This window comes from Pseudorca crassidens, chromosome 1 (assembly GCF_039906515.1).
Source record: "Pseudorca crassidens isolate mPseCra1 chromosome 1, mPseCra1.hap1, whole genome shotgun sequence".
Lineage (NCBI taxonomy): Eukaryota > Metazoa > Chordata > Mammalia > Artiodactyla > Delphinidae > Pseudorca > Pseudorca crassidens.
In genome coordinates this window covers 132427813-132450020 of record NC_090296.1, presented here as the reverse complement: position 1 = coordinate 132450020, position 22208 = coordinate 132427813, and the positions used below count along the sequence as shown (strand labels likewise).

Below are 22208 nucleotides of genomic sequence, written 5' to 3'. Positions count from 1 at the left end.
CTGAATCCCTGTTCCCTTTCTCTGGAATATCATCATGTTAATCTTAGTTTTCAACAGTAGATACCTTCAGAGCAACATCTAGACTAGTGTTTGACCAAATATCTGGGTGCCATGGCCTAGCCAAGTTAATACAAAAATTTAACCATCACACCATGTATATTATCCCCCAAAATCATTTATTATAATAATAAAGAGAAAGCACAGCTATAAACATTGCTTAAACTTTACTGTGTACCAGGCAGTGTACTCATTGATTTATTTGCGTATTGCACATTATCCTCCCAGCAACCCTTGTGATAATCATCCTTATCTTAGAAATGGAGAAACCAGAGCTCAGAAAGATTGTCTCAGGTCACAAAGCTAGATGGCAGTAGAGTTATTATCTGCTTCATTGTCCACACTCTTAACCACTGCACTACATATACTGTCTCCCTCTTCTCCTTGGTCTAGAATCACCTCTATATGTTTGAGCCCCTCTACTAGCTTCTTGAGAACAGGGATGAAAAATACCTTTCTTGTTCCTGCATCATTCCATGTCGTGGGGTGGATATTTGGTATCTGATGAGGTCAGGGGAGGTTGGCTATGGCCAACAGAAAGATACTAACTCATGTGAATTCCTGCCTTGTAGCCTGCATTCTACATAGCTGCAACTCTTCTCCAGTGTTAACTAGAGAAGGCATTTAATAGAAGTATTGTAAAATGAATTTAATTAGCTGTTTACAGCCAGCGGTGAAGAGTAGGAACTTCTGCTAAAAGAATTGTCAAAGGGAAATTAGACCTTATATAAAATGAGGATCCACATACTTGTTAATGTGAGTCTTTTCAGCAGTTTGTCAGAAACCTAATCTTTCTAATTATTGGAGACAGAGGAAGCATTAGGAAAAGTCTGGCTTTCAGTTTTCTAAACCTTTATTTGTTATTGTTAAATTCCTTGGACAGTGTTCCTTATAGAGTTCATCAACACTTGTAAGGTTAAGAAGCAGCAGCTGTTAAGGCAATAGCAGTATGAAGTAATTATTCATGAATCGCTTGCTTGCTTTTTACCCTATATTTTTATTGTTCTATGATTTTGCCCAGGATTCTCATAACTAAAATATGGCTATAAAGTTTGGAAACAAATAATATGCCTTACCATGAGTATTAGGCTTCTCCATAGCAACAGAACCAATAGAGAGAGAGGTGTGTGTGTGTGTGTGTGTGTGTGTGTGTGTGTGTGTGTGTGTGTGTGTTGTGTAGCTGGGGGGGGCTTGCACTGAGAGGAAGAGGGAGATTGATTTATTTTAAGGAATTGGCTCACATGATTGTGGGCACTGGCAAGTCTGAAATTCGCAGAGCAGGCTAGAGACCGAGGGAAGAGCTGATGTGGTAGCTTGAGTCTAAAGACAGTCTGGAGGCAGAATTTTTCCTTGGGGGACCTCAGTCTTTTCCTCTTAAAGGCCTTCAACTGATTAGACAAGGCCCACTCAACATTATAGAGGGTAATCAGTTTTATTCAAAGTCTACTGTTTTAAATGTTAATCTCATCTTAAAAATACCTTTACAGAAATATCTGGCCTGGTGTTTGACCAAATATCTGGGTGCCCTGGCCTAGCCAAGTTGATACAAAAATTTAATCATCACACTATGTATTACTGTATATCATCAAAAGAGTCACTTATTATGTGTTTGCCTGTGTTTCCAGACTTAGTGGCCATACTGCATAATAGCATATTGGATATGATCCTCTCAATTTTCTCCATATTAAGAAAGAAATAGTAATTATACAGTAAAATTTAAATTTATTTCCTCATCTTCACAAAATGCTTCATAAGGGTAATACCTTTCTAACCCACAGAAATACTCATGCAAAGTCACAATTGTGCTGCTACAGACTCTTCATGTTTATGTGATCACATAGGGTCAACTGAGGTTTTGAAAGTAAGAGGGGTAAAGGCAAAGTAGCAAATCAAAGAAAAATATCATAGAAATTTTGACACCAGTTGGCAGGCCACTGTGCAGCTGCTTTGCACTAGTGTATCCATACTAACTGTTAAATTATTGACAGTATTCAAGTATTTCTACACAAGTTAATGAATAGCTATTGAACTAAAAGCTCCTGAGGTCCCCCACTGCTGTGTCTGCCTTTCCCCTAAGATCGCCCCATAATCCAGCAACTAAAAGGCTAATGACCAGCAGAACAGAGGGCTCTAGGACTGTGCTTTAGCACAGTGGTACTGTTTGTTTGGTTTTTGCTTGTTTTATTAAACTATAATTTACATACAGAAAAGTTCACCCTTTTTAGTGTATAGTACTGTGAATTTTGACAAATGCATACAGTTGTATAGCCACCACTATGATCAAGGTTTAGAACAGTTCATTCACCCCCAAAATGTCCCCCATGTCCCTTTAAAATGAACCTTTTTTCTTCGGGAGACACCTCAGCCTCTGGAAATGGTTATGTTTTGTGTCCCTATGTTTTACCTTTTCCAGAATGTCATATAAATGAAATGACACAGGCTACTGCAAACATTCATGTCTGGGGCTTTGTGTGAACATAATTTCATTCCACTTGGGTAATATCTAAGAATGCATTTGCTGGGCTATGTGGTAAGGATACGTTTAACTTTATTAAAAACTGCCAAAATGTTTTCCAACATGGCTGTGCTGTTTTGTATTTCATGAGAGTTCTTGTCAGTTTTTTCTTCTTTCAGACATTCTAGTAAGTGGGTACTATCTCATGGTTTTAATTTGCATTTCTCTAATGACTGTTGTTGTTGAACACGTTTTCATATGCGTATTTGCCCTCCATGTACAGTTGACCCTTGAACAATGCGCGGGTTGGGGCGGACTCTCGGCACAGTCCAAAAACCACATATAGCTTATAGTCAGTCCTCTATATCCGGGGTTCCTCTGCATCTGCAATTCCACATTTGTGGATTCAACCAACCCTGGATCGTGTAGTATTGTAGTACTTATGATTGAAAAAAATCCATGTTTAAGTGGAACCACGCAGTTCAAACCCATGTTGTTCAAGGGTCAGCTGTATCTTGGGTGAAGCGTATTCCAGTCTTTTGCCCTTTTTTTAAAAACTGGATTGTTTGGGCTTTTTCTTACTGAGTTTTGAGAGTTCTTTATATATTCTGAATACATGTTTCTCATCAAATACGTGATTTGCAAATATTTTCTTCCAGTCTGTGGCTTGTCTGTCATTCTCTTAACAGATTTAACTAGCCTATATTGTGGTTCTTCATAGTTCACCACTGATAAACACACAACTCAAGATATATTTAATTTAATCCATAAATGAGATATTTTCCATTTGACAGATTACTATATTTTCCTAAATAACCATTTCCTTAAATGTTGCCATCCTGGTGAGTAACCAAATACAGATAATGTGATGCTCATATCTTTTTGGCACATCTGCTCCTGAGACAGACTGGACCCCCACGAACTACCCCAAAATTATTTCCTTTTTGGCACCATGTGGATGACTCAGTATTCTTTTCACCATTTCCTTTTTATCTTTTCTCTTTCAAATTTCTTTCCCTGTGTGTGAAGACTCAAAACAACCAATCTGTATTTGGAACTGCTTAGGCACCAATATAGAACTGCTAGATAGAAGAGAAAACTGATCACATTCGATGAGTTAACAGAACTTCCATAATACAGATAGATAATGTGTGATTTAGAAACATCAAACGTTGTGACATATCATTGGTAAAAGATGATGTCAGGAGAGACTTTATAAAGGAATTAGATTTGGGGAGGAGTAAAATTTGTATCTGGAATGACAGGATATAGAAAATTCCAGGCCCAATTTGGCCTGTAGGCAAGAATAGCCATGGCTCATTGAATACAGTGTTGCTTGTGTTAAGGGGTATGATTCAGAATCCACAAGGAAATGGTAAGGCCACCAGCATCCATGAGATACCTTTCTGCTTAAGTTCTCTCCCTTTTGCATCAACTAAGGTAAGAGGGTCATTTCTTAAAATTTGACTAGAAAGCTTCCATATTTTGACCCTGCACATCAGTGTAAATATCATTAACTTACAAAAATAACATTACTAACAATTTTGAAGCCCCTGTATGGTTCTCTCCCATGTATGCTCCTCCTTCTTCTCCAAGGTTAGCCATTACTCTGAATTTTGTATTTATCATTCATTTTCACTGAGTTACGATTTTAATATATGTAAATACATCCCCATATAGTGTATTGTCAAGTTTTATATCTTTTCTTTAACTTTGTGTAAATTGAATGATGCTGTATGTATTCCTCTATAGTGTACTTCTTTCACATAACCTTTTGTTTTTACTCTCCAACTTCTCCACTATTTTTCTGCTTCCCTTTAGAGAAAAACTCTTTGAAAGAGTTGTCTATACTCACTTTTTCCACTTCTTTCTATTCTCTCACACCAGTTAGGCTTTTATCCCCATTGCACCTATATAAAGTATATATATAATTTGAAAAGTTTTGATGTATATATGTATACACACACATACATACGTACCTCTGAAACCATCACTGCAATTAAGATAATAAACATATCCACCACCACCCAAAGTTTCCTCGTGCCCCTTAGTAATCCTTCCTTCCTTGTCTTCATCCTATCTCCAGGCAACCCTGATCTGTGTTCTATTAACTGTCAATAAATTTGTATGTTCTTGAGTTTTATATGAATAGAATCAAACAGTATATACTCTCTTTTTCTCTGTCTTCTTTCACTCAGCATAGGGATTTGGAGATTTATACATGATATAGTGTGGATCAACAGTTCTTTTTTTTATTGCTATGTAGAGTTCCATTGTATGGATATATCGCAGGTTGTTTCCATTCACTTGTTCATGGACATTTGTGTTGTTTCTAGTTTTTGGCTTTATTACAGATAAAACTGATGTGAACAAATGTAGACTGTCTTTTAAAGGTCCTAGACTTAAATTTCCTTGGATAAATACCTAGGAGTGGAGTGTCTGGATCATACAGTACATGTATATTTAATTTTTGGAAGAACTTCCAGACTTTACAAAAATAACTGTAACATTCTACATTCCCACCTGTAATATAAGAGATTATCAGTGCTTACATTTTTTAAATTTTATTCTAGGTGTGTAGTGATTTTTCCATTACGTTGTTAAATTTCATTTCCCTAGTAAATAAGGGTGTGCATCTTTTTATGTTTTATTTGCCATCCATATATCTGCTTTGATATCGTGTCTGAGTCTCCCATTTTTTCCTTGGGTCTTTGTGTTCTTATTATTGAGTTCTGAAAATTCTCTATAGATTCTGGATAAAAGTCTTTTATCATATATATGCTTTGGAAGTATCTCCTCCCAGTCCATGGCTTACCTTTTCATTTTTTCACAGGGCCTTTTGGAGAGCAGACATTTTTTATTTTGATAAAGTCCAATTTATCAATTTGTTCCTTTATCGATCTTGCTTTTAGTGTAACCCAAATCACAAAGATTTTCTCCTATACTGTCTTCTAGAATTTTTTTTTTTTTTTTGCGGTACGCGGGCCTTTCACTGTTGTGGCCTCTCCCGTTGCAGAGCACAGGCTTCGGACGCGCAGGCTCAGCAGCCATGGCTCACGGGCCCAGCCGCTCCGCGGCATGTGGGATCTTCCCGGACCGGGGCACGAACCCGTGTCCCCTGCATCGGCAGGCGGACTCTCAACCACTGCGCCACCTGGGAAGCCCTGTCTTCCAGAATTTTTAAGGAATTAAGTTTACATTTAGGTCTATGATTCATTTTGAGTTAATTTTTGTGTATGGTATGAGGTATGGTTGAAGTTCCTTTTTTTACATATGGATATACCAGTTGTTCAAGCACCATTTGTTTAAAATACTATCCTTTCTCTACTGTATTTCCTTTGTATGTTAGTTGAAAATTAGTTGTCCATATATGTGTGGGTCTATTTCTAGATACTCTGCTCCATTTATCTGTCTGTTTTGACACAAATACCACACTGTCTTGATTACCATAGTTTTACAGTAAATCTTAAAATTAAAAAAAAATTTTTTTACTATTCTAGCTGCTTTGCATTTCTATATAAATGTTAGAATCAAAATTTCAATTTATATATATTTTTAAAAGCCTGTGATTTTAATTGCATTGAGTCTTTAGATCAATTGGAGGAGAATTAACATCTTAACAATATTAAGTCTCCCAGCCCATGATCACAATAAATGTCTAATTCCTTGTCTTAGACATCTTTTGTCTGATTTATCTCTAAGTATTTCATATTTTTCATAGTATCGTATATGGTATTTAAAGTTTTTTAAATTTCCAATTGATTGTTGCAACCATATAGAAATACAAATGATTTTGTATAACTGATCCTGTATCCTCCAAACTTGCCAAGCTCACTTACTAGTTCCAGTAGGGTTTTTTTTAGATTATCATGGACTTTCTACATACACTCATGTCTTCTGGGAAGGAAGTCAGTTTTACTTCTTCCTTTCAAATATGGTCATGTTTTATTTCTTTTTCTTTCATTACTGTACTGGTTAGAAGCTCCAGTACAATGTTAAATAGTAGAAGCAGTGAGAGCAGACATGTTTGTCTTGCTGAACTTATGGGGAAAACAGTCTTTCAACATTAAGTATATATTGACTGTTGTTTTTTCATACATATGCTTTATCAGATTAGTAAATTCCCTTCTATTCCTAGTTTGCTGAGAGTTTTTTAAATTACGGATGGGTGTCGAATTTTGTTAGACCCTTTTTCCGCATCTATTGAAATGATTATATGGTTTTTCTTTTTTAGGTTTTAACATAGTGAAATTACATTGATTTTTTTAAGGTTAATATAATCTTGATTAATAAGATAAACTTCATTTGGTCATATGACTTTATACATTGTTAAATTCAATTTGCTAAAATTTTGTTTAGACTTTTTCCACCTATGTTCATGAATGATACTGGTTGTTTCTCTTTTCTTGTGTGTTCATCTGGTTTTGGTATCAGGACAATGCTGGCTTCATAGAATGAGTTGGGAAGTATTCCAACCTTTTAACTACAAATTCAACTTCATTAATAAATGTTGGGTTGTTCAACTTCTCTGTATCTTGAGTGAGCTTTGCTAATTTTTGTCCTTCAAGGACTTTTTATTAGCATAAAGTTGCTTCTTATATTTTTATTATAAATCGGACAATACCTCCTTTCTCATTTCTGATATTGGTAATTTGTGTCTTCTCTCTGATTAGACTAGTTAGAGGTTTATCGTTTTTATTGATCTTCTCAAAGTTCCAGCTTTTGTTTTCACTGATATCTCTCTATTCCTTTCTTCAATGTCATTGATTTTCTTTATGCTCTTTATTATTTCTTTTATTTACTTAGGGCTTAATTTGCTCTCTTATTTCTGGTTTCTTTAGGTGAGAGCTATGTATGCAACATGTCCTTCTATGCAGTAATTATAATTATTGTTATAATGACCTTTTCTGCCAGTTTTAACATCTGTCTTGGTTGTTTTCAGTTGCATTTTTTTTTCCTCATCATAGGTCATATATTGAAAAGCCTGGTAATTTTTGGTTGGATGCCAGACAGTGTGAATTTTATGATGCTGAGTGCTGGATATTTTTGTATTCATGTAACTATTCTTGATATATGTTCTGGGATACATTTAACTGGAAACAGTTTAATCTTTTCAGATATGGCTCTTAAGGATTTGTTAGGTGGGAATGGAATGGTGTTCAGTCTAGCACTAACTATTCACCACTACTGAGATAAGACCTTTTTGTGTACTCTACACAATGCCCCTTGAATTATGACGTTCAAGTCTGACAGATAAGAGCAGACACTATTTCCAACCCTCTGTGACTGCTGGGCACTGTTACCTTTAATCTTTTCAGCTCGTCCTTTTTCCAGCCTCAGGTAGTTTCCTCATATGTGCTGATCAGTACTCATCTGAATACTCAAGTGGAACCTTTGCAAATCTCCAGAGTTCTCTCTCTGTACATCTCTCTCCCCTAAGGTTCTCTGTCCTGTGAACTCTTGCTGCTTTGGACCCCTGAACTCTTAGTTCCTTGTCCTCAGTTTAAGGTACCTACCGGGCTGTGACTGAGTTCCCCTTCCCTGAGTTAACTCTTCTCTTCAATCAAGTCTCTGCTGAAATGTCACCTCCTCAGAAAGACTTTCTTTGATTATATTATCTAAAGTAGTACAGCTCTCACTCCCCTCTTCACTCTATTTTAGCATGTGTTTATCTTTTAATTGTCCATCTCTCCTCACTATAATAAGCTTCATTCTGATCTTAAGTATGTCCCTAACAGAATTTTATGCTCATATATATTAAATAATATATACAACAAAGTTCATAATAGCCCCAAACTGGAAACAGCCCATATGTTTACCAGTACTACACAACAATGAAAATGAATAAGCTATAGTACGTACTGTAGCGTGGATGCATCCCAGAAAGAATATGTTGACAAAAGGAGCCAGATACAGGATTCTTCATGCTATTGAAGAAGGCAAAACCAAACTATAATGTTAGAATTTGGAAAAATGGTTCCTTTTGGGATAAAGGTTTTGCTTAGTAGGAGGGCCAGCGTGGCCTTCTGAGGTTCTTTTTTCTTGAGCTGAGTGGAGAAATTGAGTAAAATTAATTGAGTTCTAGGTCAGATACTGTCTTCTCTGTAGACCCTTCCCTAATTCCTTAGAAAAAGTCAGTTCCTCCACCTTCTCTGACCCAATATTAGAATAATTATATTGTAATTATTACATTTTTCAAGGGAAGGGGGTCATCTTTTGTTTTTTTAATTTAAGTGTTTTGACTGGCGTATAGTAGGTGCTCTGGAAACATTTTCTGATGCAAGGAATGAGCAAATGCAGGAACTTGTAATGAACAAATAAGCTGAGGGCTTCTGCCTTCCAGTCCTGTGCCTCCTTCATTGCCTGTTTCTAGTTGAGGGTAGGGAGATTATCTCACGTTGTATCTGGAGAGCCAAGGCTTGTTGGCATCTGTTTGTCGTTAGAGAAGAAAAGTGTTGAGACTTTTAGGTAAGCTGGTGGTCTCAGACAGGAGGTAGAATGAGATTGGACTCCTGAGTTTTGGTAACCCTGTAGCTAAAGGAACAAGGATGCCTCTGCCTTCTGGTTATGAGTGGCTGTAGGGAATAGGATGTGACTTGGCTTATTCAATAGGCTTTGCCAAGAATATTTTCTTCACAGGTTTATGGAAGGACCCAATAAAGTTATCTGCTATCATTACAGATCTGTTTGCTTTGTAGGGTTTTTTTCCCCCAACACAAAAATTTTGTTAAACCATGGTACTATAACTAAACAGAGTACTCTTTGTTCCTTTTAATTTTGAAAATTTCAATAAACATAAACTTGGAAAGGGTAAGAAAATGAGGATGAATAGAGCTTACAAAGCAAATTGTATAGATCCTATGAAGGAAATTTCTTCTAAGTTTGTCCTTACTGGAAGTGCCTGGACCTCAGTGAAGATTTAGCTGAGTTCCAAATGATGCATCTAAATTTCTATGCCAGGTTTTATTAAGGAACCCAGAATAGCATCTGTTCACTTTGAAAAGAATTCTGCTAATTCATCAGTGTCGTAAAATTTTAAATGTATAGTTTGATTAACATATTTTTATTGGCACATATAGTCATTTCCTTTTGGCTAATACTACTGTGAATGTGTGTCTTTCTGTAGCTGTGGTGCTCCCATTCAAGTTTCCGAGGTGAAGCTGCTTTCCTTTTCATCAGGGCAACTAACAGTTTTCCTCCCTGCTGAGGTGAAGGCCATAGGGACAGAGAAGGATCACGTCCTGCCTCTGCAAGAGCTGGCTATGAGGAGTCTGCATCACACCTACCACAGTTTTCTAAAAGGTACCCGGGACTTTTTTTTCTTTTCTTTCCTTTCCTTTTCTTTCCTTTTCTTTTCCTTTCCTTTCCTCTTTTCTTTTCTTTTCTTTTCTTTTTTCTTTTCTTTTCCTGCCTCTTATTCAGTGAGCTTAGGAATTGTGTTTTATGTTGTTTTAGTGTTCATTTTTCAAAATTGTGGTAAAATGTACATAACATAAAATTTACCATTTTAACCATCTCTAAGTGTTCAGTTCAGTGGCATTAAGTACATTTGCGTAGTTGTGTAATGGAACACTTTTTATAAGAGAAAAGTTTTAATATTTTATTTTAATATTAATATTTTATATTTTAATATTAAAATATTTTATCAACACTGAGCCCTTCAGCACCCCCTATAGACACAGAGAAGCATTCACTAAATATGGTCTTCAGTCACAAAGAACAGAGGTTAAAAGTTAAACTATGCAGTTTAAATGAGAGAAATTGGTGTTTGGGAGCACATATTTGGTGGAAATGAGAAGGCTGGCAGAGGTACTTTCTTCCGTATCGAAAAATGTGCAAAGATCTTATCCTTAAAGCAAAGTTGGGTACTTCTTCCAACAGAGCAAGTTTTTGCCTTGCAACCTCCTTACACCTGAGAAATATATATACCTAAAGGGAAATTAATTTCAGGAGCCTTTGGCAGTGTTACCACAGGATTTGGCGGTGTGTAGATGTCATAGGTGACATGGAGTGGACCTGTGATGCTTTAAGAAAGCACTAGGCAACATTAATAAGAAAATAATTTCAAGTGCTTTTAAAACTACTAAATGTTTTGTCTTTGCTTTAAAAAAAAAAAAAAGATGCATACAGAAACCTCTAACATTAAACATCCAGGAATGTCTAATACAAATTAAGTTGTTTTTAAAAACTAAACAGAAAACTGAAATTATTCACCTATGAGCAAATTACATTTTTCAAAATGGTTATTGATAAGTCTGAACAGATATAAAAGATGATAAGATAATTTGTATTTCCTTCCTCAAGATGATTCAGTGATTTTTAGGTGTCACCTCATCATGACCGTTTCTCTCTCTAGATGTTTTACTCTCAATAGCAACCCAGTGTACATTTGTGCTCAGGATTGCCTGGGCCATTGGGATGTTTTGCTTTAAACGTTTCTTTTGTGTAACTCAGACTAAACTGAGGAGGAAACACCCTATTTTTATTAGTGACAGCTCATGGGAGTGAGACAAGGAAAAGCTTGGTTTCATTATTTTTCATTTTCTTTGATTTTTTTGTTTCCCCTTTTCATTCTTTTCAGTAAATATAATTTAGCTTGAAAGATTCTAAATGCCCAATAGATTTAGGAAGAATTTAATGAAAGTCTGTTTTAGTCTTCAGTCCCAGTCTTTTTTTTATTCTCTGTCTCTTATAGAAGTTTACAGACCCTCCCTCGGTAAACGTAATGCCTTTTCAGTCTTTGTTCTTAAAGAATATTTGGTCTTATTCTTTCCTGGCCTCTATCTCAGCACAGCTCAGGTTGCTCTTAAAAGAGTAGATTAAGGTTTTCTCTTAGTATCAAAAATGTAAAAAAGCATCTTTCATTTCCAAATAATGTTACATTTTTATTCAATGCCTATCGGATAACAGAATTTTCAACATGCAGTACTTTTCACTAACTGAACTTATTTGCTAACAATAAGAAATATTTTAAGAAGCCAAGTTTAAGGAAATCTCATTTTTTATTTGTGCATGATTTTCTCTTGTGTTCCAGATCTGGACTTTCTGTCTCCAGTCTCGTTACCCAGAAGTCTTCTGGAGCTGCTGCACTGCCCCTTGGGGCACTGTCACCGGTGTAGTGAGCCCATGTTTACGATTGTTTACCCCAAGCTATTTCCCTTGAGAGAGACGCCAATGGCAGGACTGCACCAGGGGTAATCATTCCTAAGTGGACACCAGGGCTTACACCTGGAGGAGGGGTGGGAACGTGGGGAAGGGTGGAGGACACACATAAAAGTGTTGGTAAGTCAGCAGCTTTAAAGGGGCATAGAATGCTTCCTGCCATACAGCTAAATGAAACAAATGCACATTTTCAGTATCACAAGAAAACTGGATTTCTCTTTATTACATTTTTGGTCTTATACAGAACGGTTTTATTGTATATGTTATTTAGAGTAGCTCATTCTTTGTAGGAGTGTTTTCCTGCTGTTTCCCTATTCACAATAGTCTTTAGGCAATAAGGAATGTAAGAACAAAATATTTGTTATATAATGGGTCCAGCTCAGCTCTTCTGTTTAATTCGCATTGCTAACTGAAAGTGTGTGGCTGAGCATTGTGTGTGTGTGTATTTCTGTTTTGAATTTCTAACCCTTCCAAATAGCATTCTCTTACCACTGTCTGTTTCTTGGCACAGTGCCTTGAATTTGCTAAGAATGTTAACTAAGTAAAACCCCCCATTCTGGTAGTTTATTAAAAGAATATCAGACAATTAAAAATAGGACATGAAATGAAAAAATCCCCCATTAGCACAGTCTCAGCTTATAGATTTTCTAAATTTAGGATCTTCTAAGTTCACATTTTTCAAAGATGAAAAAAAAATACTATAATACCTCACTTATCCATCAAATGTGGTATTTTGGGTTAGTACATTTTTCAGGATAACTGGTTACCCCTATTCAGTCCTAGAAGCGTTTCCTTTATAATCATTTTTGTAGAATGAGAGCAAGCGTGGGCAGGGTGCTGAACCTCTCAGAGCCTCAAAATGGGGAAAGAACAGCCTGCTGGGCAGGGCCATCTAAGGATTAGCAGATGATGAAGGCAAACACTTGGCATATAATGGGTGCTCGGCAAATGGTAGTTACCTTTTCCATCTCTCTACCCACTCCTTCCCAAAACTGCATTTGTCTTTTTCTTACCCTGAATAATCCTATTTTGCTATACTTTCAGTTCCTGTTTCAACTTTCTGTGTTTTTAATGTTTCCTGCTTTACTGTGCCTGCCTACAGAAGCCCTCCTCCAAACCTTGCTAATCTGCTACTTCTGATCAGAGGTGATCAGATCACCAAATTTAGTAAAATTCCATTTTAAATTAGAGTTGAAAGGACTGAGTCAGGATTTGAGTATGTTACTACATGAATAAAAACTAATAAAATAGGCACATCTATGAGGAGCAGTAGGGAATATCGGTCAAGTGCACAGGCCCTGATTCTGACTTTCCCCTGGGAGACCTTGGGCAAATTACTTAACATCTCTGAGCTTCATCTTTTCATCAATAAAATGAGCATAGTAATAATATCTATTTAATAAGGTCATTGTGAGGATTAAATGAGATCATTTATGTAAAGAGCCCAGGATGGTGTCTGGTATGTAATAAATATTAAGTGACTTAACTATGATCTCTTTTTGTAGCTCAAAGACTTTTAAAAATTTATTTTATATATGTGTCTTTAGCAAATCATCTTCATATTAGTAAGATATCATCATAGGAAAATCTTCCATTAAACTACAGTAAAATCCTGCTGCATTGTTGTTGCACAATTTCCTATAGAAGATATTTTCTTACTAAAAATATGAAAATGAAAACAATTCAGTATGGTAAGGATGCTCTGTTAGTAGCTGATAAAATTCTAAATACCTGTTTGAAAAGATAAACTTTCTTTCTATCATGGTAATTAATTTGTGCAAATAAAGTAGATCCCTTAAATGAAGATATTTTTGTGTTATCTTTATATGAAATTTGGGAAACTTGTTCAATAAGTATTTGCATATTTACTGCTACTTATTTCTCTGCTTAAACCTAGAAATTCAGTATGAATATCTTATATTGCTTTAGAACATAAAATATAATAGTGTTAGTTTAATAAAATGAGTGTATCAAATACATAGGACTTAGGCAATGCCCTTTTGTTAAGAAAAGCCAGAAGCGCCCACGTTAATAGCAAAAAATGAAATACCAAGATACAAACATGGCTTTCTGTGGCGAGTTAATGCTAAGATCTGAAACTGAGAATTTGTGTCTTTCATTTGGTCCACCAGACTTTGCTCCTTCCCACGTTGCTATGGAGATTGTGTTAAAAGCTTTGACTTCAGTTTCTACCATAGTTTTTAAAGTACTTTCTTTTGTAATTGAAAACCAAATACTTGAATCTCAATAGCTTATTGCTAAAAATAAAATCAATATTTTTAGTATCATAAACTCTAAAAGGTCTTGATAATATTATTTTTAAGTTTTCTAATATATTCTGTTCAGTGTTCATTGCTTCTTATAAAATAATACACTGTATCAGCCAATATCTAAATTAATGTGGACATCTGTCATTATTTTAAAAGAACATACTGAATATTCTTCTAAAATACCAAGTCCCATACGAGTGTTAGTTCCAACTTAAATTTAATACAGTCAATTAAAAAGAAATTACAGTATTTTGCATAAATAGTAAATACCCAAATCTTCAAATATTTATAGAAGAGAATAATGGCTAGTATGTTCATAACTTTTGATCATGACAGGCATAGCAAATTTTCATTCCCCCAGATTACTGTTCATTTTTTTAAATGGAGAATGTCAACTCATAGGATTATTTATTAGTATAACGTGTGTCTGACTTTTCCCACACATGTATGCATCTCATAAGTTTTGTATTTCCCAAGGTTTTTCAAGGGTATTTTATGAGTTTCCTAGGGATACCTCAACAAAATACCACAAAACTGGGTGACTTACAGAGCTTCTATAGATATTGTCTCAGAGCTCTGAAGGCTAGAAGTCTGAAATCAAGATGTGGCAGGATTGGTCCCTTCTGAGGGCTGTGATGGAAGGATCTAATCCTTGCAGATGGCCATCGTCTCCCTTCTTCTCTTCACATCATCTTACCTCTATGTGTGTCTATCTCAGTGTCCAAATTTCCCTTGTTTATAAGAACACCAGTGACATTTCAATAGGGCCCTCCCTAATGACCTCATCTAACTAATTACACTGGCAATGACCCTGTTTCCAAATAAGGTTACTGTATTACTCTGCTAGGGCCACCATAACAAAATACCATAGGCTGGGTGACTTAAACAACAGAAATTTAATTTCTCACAGTTCTGGAAGCTGGAAGTCTGAAATCAGGGTGCATGTGGTTAGGTTGTGCTGAGGGCTGTCTTCCTGATTTGAAGATAGCTGCTTTCTTGCTGCCTCGAGTGGCAGAGAACACGAGCACACATGTTCACAAGCTCTCCAGTGTCTCTTCTTATAAGGGCACTAATCCTATCATGAGGGCCCCACCCTCATGAACTCATCTAAACCTAATATCTCCAAAAGGCCCCATTTCCAAATACCATCACATTGGAGATTAGGACTTAAAATATGAATTGGTGGCAGGATGGGGGGACACAATTCAGTCCATAGCAGTCACATTCTGGGGTTCTGGGGATTATGACTATAACATGAATTTGGGGGAGATACAGTTCAACCCGTAACAGTCTGTCCTCCCAAAATCCATGTCCTTCTCAGATGCAAAATAAATTCACTCCATCCTAACACCCCCCAAATCCTAACCCATTCCAGCATCAACTCTTAAGTTCAGAATCTCATCTTAAGTATCTAAATCAGGTATGGATAAAACTCAGGTATAACTCGCCTTGGGACAAAACTCCTCTCCATTTGTAAACCTGTAAAACCAAACTGGTTATCTGCTTTCACTATATATTGGTGGGACAGGCATAAGATAGACATTCCCTTTACAGAAAGGAGAACAAGAGGTTCCAAAACTTAAAAGGGCAAATTCCATTAGATTTTAATGCTTGAGAATAATCCTCTGGCTAGATGCTCTGTCCTTTAGGCCCACTGGGGTGGTGACCCCACCTCCTCAGCCCTAAGTGGGGCCCTGCTGTCTAAAACTAAGGAAGTTGCCCCATCCTCTGGAATTGAGGAGGTGGCCCCATCCCCGGGGTTATTCTTCCCTTTACTTGATAGCTTGTTTCCTGCCTGTAGAATCCCAGAAGGCTGACAGCATGTCTTCACCCTGTCCCATCTCTGTCCTCTTTGATCCAAGCTGTCAGCCTTTCTGCTGAAATGGTTGACTGGATCCACAAGTCACATGCCTAATCTCTTTAGAAAATGTTGTCCAGCCACATCCTTGGTGTTCTCTCCAGAACGTGCTTTCTCATTTTATACAATGTAGATAGCCTGAGAATTTTCCATATCCTCAAGTTCTGGTTCCTTTTTGCTGAACAATTCCCTCAATTTATCTTCCTCCTCTCACATTTTACTGTAAGCAGCAAAGAGAAACCAGGCCATGCCTTCAATGCTTTGCTTAGAAACATCCTCAGCTAAATATAGGCATACCCATCTTTTTGTGCTTCATTTTATTTCACTTCACAGATATTGCACTTTTTACAAATTGAAGGTTTGTGGTAACCCTGTGTCAAGAAAATCTATTGGTACCATTTCTCCAACAGCATTTGCTCACTTCCTGTCTCTGTGTCACCTTTTGGTAATTCTCACAATACTTCAAACTTTTCATTATTATTATGCTTGTTATGGGGATCTGTGATCAGTAATCTTTGATGTTACTACTACAGTTCACTGAAGGCTCAGATGATGGTTAGCATGTTTAGCAATAAATTATTTTTAAATTAAGATATATACATTTTTTTAGACATAATGCTATTGCATACTTAATAGACTGCAATATAGTGTAAGTATAACTTTTATATGTACTGGGAAACCAAAAAATTTGTGTGACTTGCTTTATTGCTGTATTTGCTTTATTGCGGCAGTTTGGAATTGAGCCTGCAATATCTCTGAGGTCTGCCTGTATCCAAGTTCATCACCTAGCAGTTCTATTTTCCATCCAACAGAACACAATTCAGTCAAGTCCTCTGTGCTTTATAACAAAGATCATCTTTCTCTCATTTTCCAATAACACATTGCTCATTTTTGTCTGAGACCTCACCAGAAACACCTTTAACACTTGTATTTCCAGCAACATTCTGTTCATGACAATATGTGTATTCTCTAAGACAATAGAAGCTTTTTCTATAGCTTTCCTCTTTCCTTTGTAAGCCCTTACCAGCTCTCCTTTAACATCTATATTTCTACCAATAGTCTCAAGGCAGAACTCTTCTAGCCTCTGCTACTTAATTTCAAAGCCACATCTAGATTTTTAAATATTTGTTACAGCAGCATCTCTTACCAGTAGCTGAACTTGTATTAGTTAGCAGTCTGCAGAGAAACAAAACATATATCTATATCTGTATTTGTAAATAATAAATATAGACAGAGATTGATTTTAAGGAATTGGCTCACATGACTGGGGAGCTGGCAAGTCCAAAACCACAGGGCAGGCTGACAGGCTGGAAATTCAGAAAAGAGTTGATATTGCAGTCTTAAGTCTGAATTTCTCAGGGCAACAGGCTAGAAACTCAGGGTTTTTAAGTTGCTGTCTTAAGGAAAAGTCCTTCTACTTCTTTGCTCTAAAGGCCTCCAACTGATTGAGTGAGGCCCACCTTATGGAACGTAATCTGCTTTACTCAAAGTCTACTGATTTAAATGTCAGTCACATCTAAAAAATACCTTCACAGCAAAATCTAGACTGATATTTGACCAAACAACTGGGTACCATGGTCTAGCCAAGTTGACACATAAAATTAACCATCACAGACATTCAAAAGGCTCACTTAAATCACCAGGATGTTTTGAAACAGAAATTGCCAATGGCCCAGAATCGCAGTGTTCCTTCCCATATCGCTTGGGTTAAGTTTGGGCCATAGCAGATATTAACAGTGTACACTCAGGTGTTGGTGTGGTGACATCTCTGCTTTTGTACAGTGAGGCCCTGGGCTGGAATGAAAGAACTTATAGGCCTTAGGGGTCAGGAGACCCAGCTGGAAGTTGAGCTGTGTTACTTAGTACTGTAAGATAGGTACCATTATTAGATTGAACTGTGTGAATCATATGCCTTCCATGTGGTTCAACCTAATATAACCCCCATGTTACAGGAGTAGGAGGGTGTGGAACTGAGGGACAGGAAGATCAGAAACTGGGCCAAGCCCTCATAGCAGAGCTGGGATTTGATCCATAGCAAGTCTGGCTCCAAATCCATGTTTTAGACACTATGCTGTAATTAGCTACTGAGTGAATCACTACATATGAAGAAATTTTGAAATGGTACTATAAATATAAAATGAAAATAAGCTCTAATCTGAACAAGATACTTTTGAAATATGTATGTGTGTACACATATACATATATGTGTGTGTGCTCTAAAGAAATCCAGCAGGATGTAGATATAACTCTAAACTGTGGTTACCTTGGAAGGGAGGAATGTAGGCTTATGGAGTAGTCAGGTGGGGACTTTAATTTTCAATTCTATATAATACAGAATCATTTGAATATTTTCAATAAGGATGTATTTTTATAAATACACAAAATAACAATTAAAAAATAGTATGTATCTAAAGGAACTTTAAAAAATCCTTTGCTTAAAGCTTTATATAGGTTAAAAAAGACAAGGAAAGGTTCTTGGAGCAATTTTTTTTTAAGTTTAGGTAAAAATGTTTTTAAACAGGTTACACAATGATATCCAATTTTTGTCAGCTATGGGTATGTATATATATATAAATATATACATATATATACACATCCATATATAGTCTTTTACATATATATGTGTATATGTGTATATATATATATATGTATATATATAGTGTTGGCCAACAAAGTTCGTTTGGGTTTTTCCGTAACATCTTATGGAAAAAACCTGAGCAAACTTTTTGGCCAACCCAAAAGTTTAAATTGTTAAATACGTAGAAAACGTCTTGAAGGCTCACTGAAGGAACAGTGGTTTTCGTTGAGTAGTGTTGAATTTTTACAACAAACTGGTGTCACTTTAAAAATTAAAAATAATGTTTAATTATTAAAACATTAGTAGACCGGTGATTTCTTTTCTACTTATTTATTTGGGGGGAGACAAAATAAATCTGTTCAAGTCATATGTTATCATCAAAGCAAAATTAGGAAATAGAATTCTGCAAAAGGAAATTGTATCAAATGGAAGTACTGCCACTGGAAATGACAACTGTTAATATTTTAGCTTAAAGTAGAATATCTCTTAGTTGACTTCCTAACTGAGGATCCAGATTCTTCATGCTTCCTATTCCTTTTTTTTTTTTTTAATTGGGGTAAGAACATTTAACTTGAGATCTACCTTCTTAACAAATTTTTAAGTGCACAGTATAGTATTAACTGTAGGCACTATATTGTACAGCAGCTCTCTAGAACTTACTCATTTTGCATAACTGAAACTATACCCATTGAACACAACTCCCATTTCTCCCTCCCTGCAGTCCCTGGTAACTCACCATTCAACTCTCTGCTTCTGAGTTTGACTATTTTAGATATCTCATGTAAGTGTAATCATGTAGTATTTGTCCTGTGACTGTCTTATTTCTCCTACCATAATGTCTTCCAGGTTCATCCCGTTTTTGTTTTGTTTTGTTTTGTTTTTTGTGGTACGCAGGCCTCTCACTGTTGTGGCCTCTCCCGTTGCAGAGCACAGGCTCCGGACGCACAGGCTCAGCGGCCATGGCTCACGGGCCTAGCCGCTCTGCGGCATGTGGGATCCTCCCAGACGGGCACGAACCCGTGTCCCCTGCATCGGCAGGCGGACTCTCAACCACTGCGCCACCAGGGAAGCCCCCATCCCATTTTTAAGGCTGAATAATATTCCATTGTATGTGCATACCACATTTTTTTAATCTATTCATCAGTCAATAAACATTTAGCTTGTTGCCATATTTTGGATATTGTGAATAATGGTGCAGTGAACATGGGAGTGCAAATATTTCTTTGGGACCCTGATTTCAATTCTTTTGGATATATACTCAGAACTGGGATTGCTGGATATGATCATTCTAGTTTTAATTTTTTGAGGAATTATTTTGCATAGTGGCTGCACCATTTTACATTCCCACCAACATATGTAAGGATTCCAATTTCTCTACAGCCTTGCCAACACTTACTTTTTGTTTGTTTTTTTAGAGCAGCCATCCTAACAGGTGTGAGGTGATATCTCATTGTGGTTTTGATTTGCATTTCCCTGATGATTAGTGACGTTGAGAACCTTTTCATATACCTGTTGGCCATCTGTATGTCTTCTTTGGAGAAATGTCTACTTAAATCCTTTACCCAGTTTTAAATCAGATTGTTTTTTTTTGCTACTGAATGATAGGAGTTTCTTATATATTTTAGATATTAACCCATGATCAAATACAGGGTTTGCAAATATTGTCTTCCATTCTGTTAGTTATGTTTTGCTTTTGTTGATGGTTTACTTTGCTGCTTAGAAGCTTAGTTTGATGTAGTCCCACATGCCTATTTTTGTTTTGTGGCTTGTGGTTTTGGTGCCATAGCCAAGAAATCATTGCCAAGACTAATGTCAAGTAGCTTGTGCACTATGTTTTCTTCTAGGGGTTTTAAAGTTTCAGGTCTTCTGTTTACGTTTTTAATTCATTTAGAGTTGATTTTTTTGTGTATGGTGTAGGATAAGGGTCCACTTTCATTCTTTTGCATATGGATATCCAGTTTTCCCACACTATTTGTTGAAGAGATTGTCCTTTTCCCATTGTATATGCTTGGCTTCCTTGTGGAAGATCAGTTAGCTGCATATGTGTGGGTTTATTTCTAGCCTGTCTATTCTGTTCCAGTGGTCTATGTATCTGTCTTTATGCCAGTACCATACTGTTTTGATTACTGTAGGTTTGTGGTATATTTTGAAATCAGGAAACATGATGCCTTCAGCTTTGTTCTTTTTTCTCAAGATTTGTTGGACTATTCAGGATCTTTTGTGGGACCATATGAATTTTAGGATTTTTTTTTTCTATTTCCATTTTTAAAAAGCCATTGGAGTTATTTCCAAATAGCTCAGAATAATGCATCCACTCATTTACTGATTTATCCACTCAGTTAGCAGACATGCATTGAGCATCTACTGTGAGCAGGGCACTGTGGTAGTGATGACAGCATGGCTTCAGTCGGCTGCTTTGAAGCTCAGATTTACAGAGCTTGGTTCTTTCAGGAATTCTCCATGGTCTTTTAAGCCAGAGTAATTACATGAGAGGACCAGATGTCTGGGTAACTGTTGTGCCTTGCAATAGAGACCCATTTGTTACAGGGCGTGCAGAACTGTCTCTGTCTTATTACTTCCCTTTGTCTGTTACAACAGCTTAATATTCCTTCCTCCCACTCACTATCTTCAAATATTATCAAAATAATATCTTCTATCTAATACTTATATGGTTAAATCACTTATCACTTATGAAATGTTTCACATTTCCTTACCCTTGCTTTTTGTGGGTATTACTTTAATTTACTTTTTTTTTAACATCTTTATTGGAGTATAATTGCTTTACAGTGTTGTGTTAGTTTCTGCTGTATAACAAAGTGAATCATCTATATGCATACTTATATCCCCATATCTCCTTCCTCTTGTGTCTCCCTCCCACCCTCCTTTTCCCACCCCACTAGGTGGTCGCAAAGCACTGAGCTGATCTTCTTGTGCATGCAGCTGCTTCCCACTAGCTGTTTTACATTTGGTAGTGTATATATGTCAATGCGACTCTCTTACTTCGTCCCAGCTTACCCTTCCCCCTCCCTGTGTCCTCAAGTCCATTCTTTTTTTTTTTTTTTTTTGGTACGTGGGCCTCTCACTGTTGTGGCCTCTCCGATTGCGGAGCACAGGCTCCGGACGCGCAGGCTCAGCGGCCATGGCTCACGGGCCCAGCCGCTCCGCGGCATGTGGGATCCTCCCGGACCAGGACACAAACCCGTGTCCCCTGCATCAGCAGGCGGACTCTCAACCAGTGCGCCACCAGGGAAGCCCAAGTCCATTCTTTATGTCTGTGTCTTTATTCCTGTCTTGCCCCTAGGCTCATTAGAACCATTCGGGGTTTTTTTAGATTCCATATATATGTGTTAGCATACGGTATTTGTTTTTCTCTTTCTGACTTACTTCACTATGTATGACAGTCTCTAGGTCCATCCACCTCACTACAAATAACTCAGTTTCGTTTCTTTTTATGGCTGAGTAATATTCCATTGTATATATGTGCCACATCTTCTTTATCCATTCATCTGTCGATAGACACTTAGATTGCTTCCATGTCTTGGCTATTGTAAATAGTGCTGCAGTGAATATTGTGGTACATGACTCTTTTTGAATTATGGTTTTCTCAGGGTATATGCCCAGTAGTGGGATTGCTGAGTCATATGGTAGTTCTATTTTTAGTTCTTTAAGGAACCTCCATACTGTTCTCCATAGTGGCTGTACCAATTTACAATCCCACCAACAGTACAAGAGGGTTCCCTTTTCTCCACACCCTCTCCAGCTTTTATTGTTTGTAAATTTTTTGATGATGGCCATTCTGACCGGTATGAGGTGACACCTCATTGAAGT

General features: G+C 36.8%; 1 protein-coding gene across 8 annotated transcripts in view; it reads left to right on the top strand.

Moving 5' to 3' along the window:
- The window catches only part of LRRC28 (leucine rich repeat containing 28), a 183756-nt gene that overhangs the window by 140981 nt on the left and 20567 nt on the right, over positions 1-22208 (top strand). For all 8 annotated transcript variants that reach the window (XM_067756069.1, XM_067756037.1, XM_067756006.1 and 5 more), the window contains 2 exons: positions 9639-9814; positions 11547-11706. In XM_067756069.1, the coding sequence (XP_067612170.1) occupies positions 9639-9814; positions 11547-11706 (336 nt within the window). The remainder of the gene's footprint in view (positions 1-9638; positions 9815-11546; positions 11707-22208) is intronic.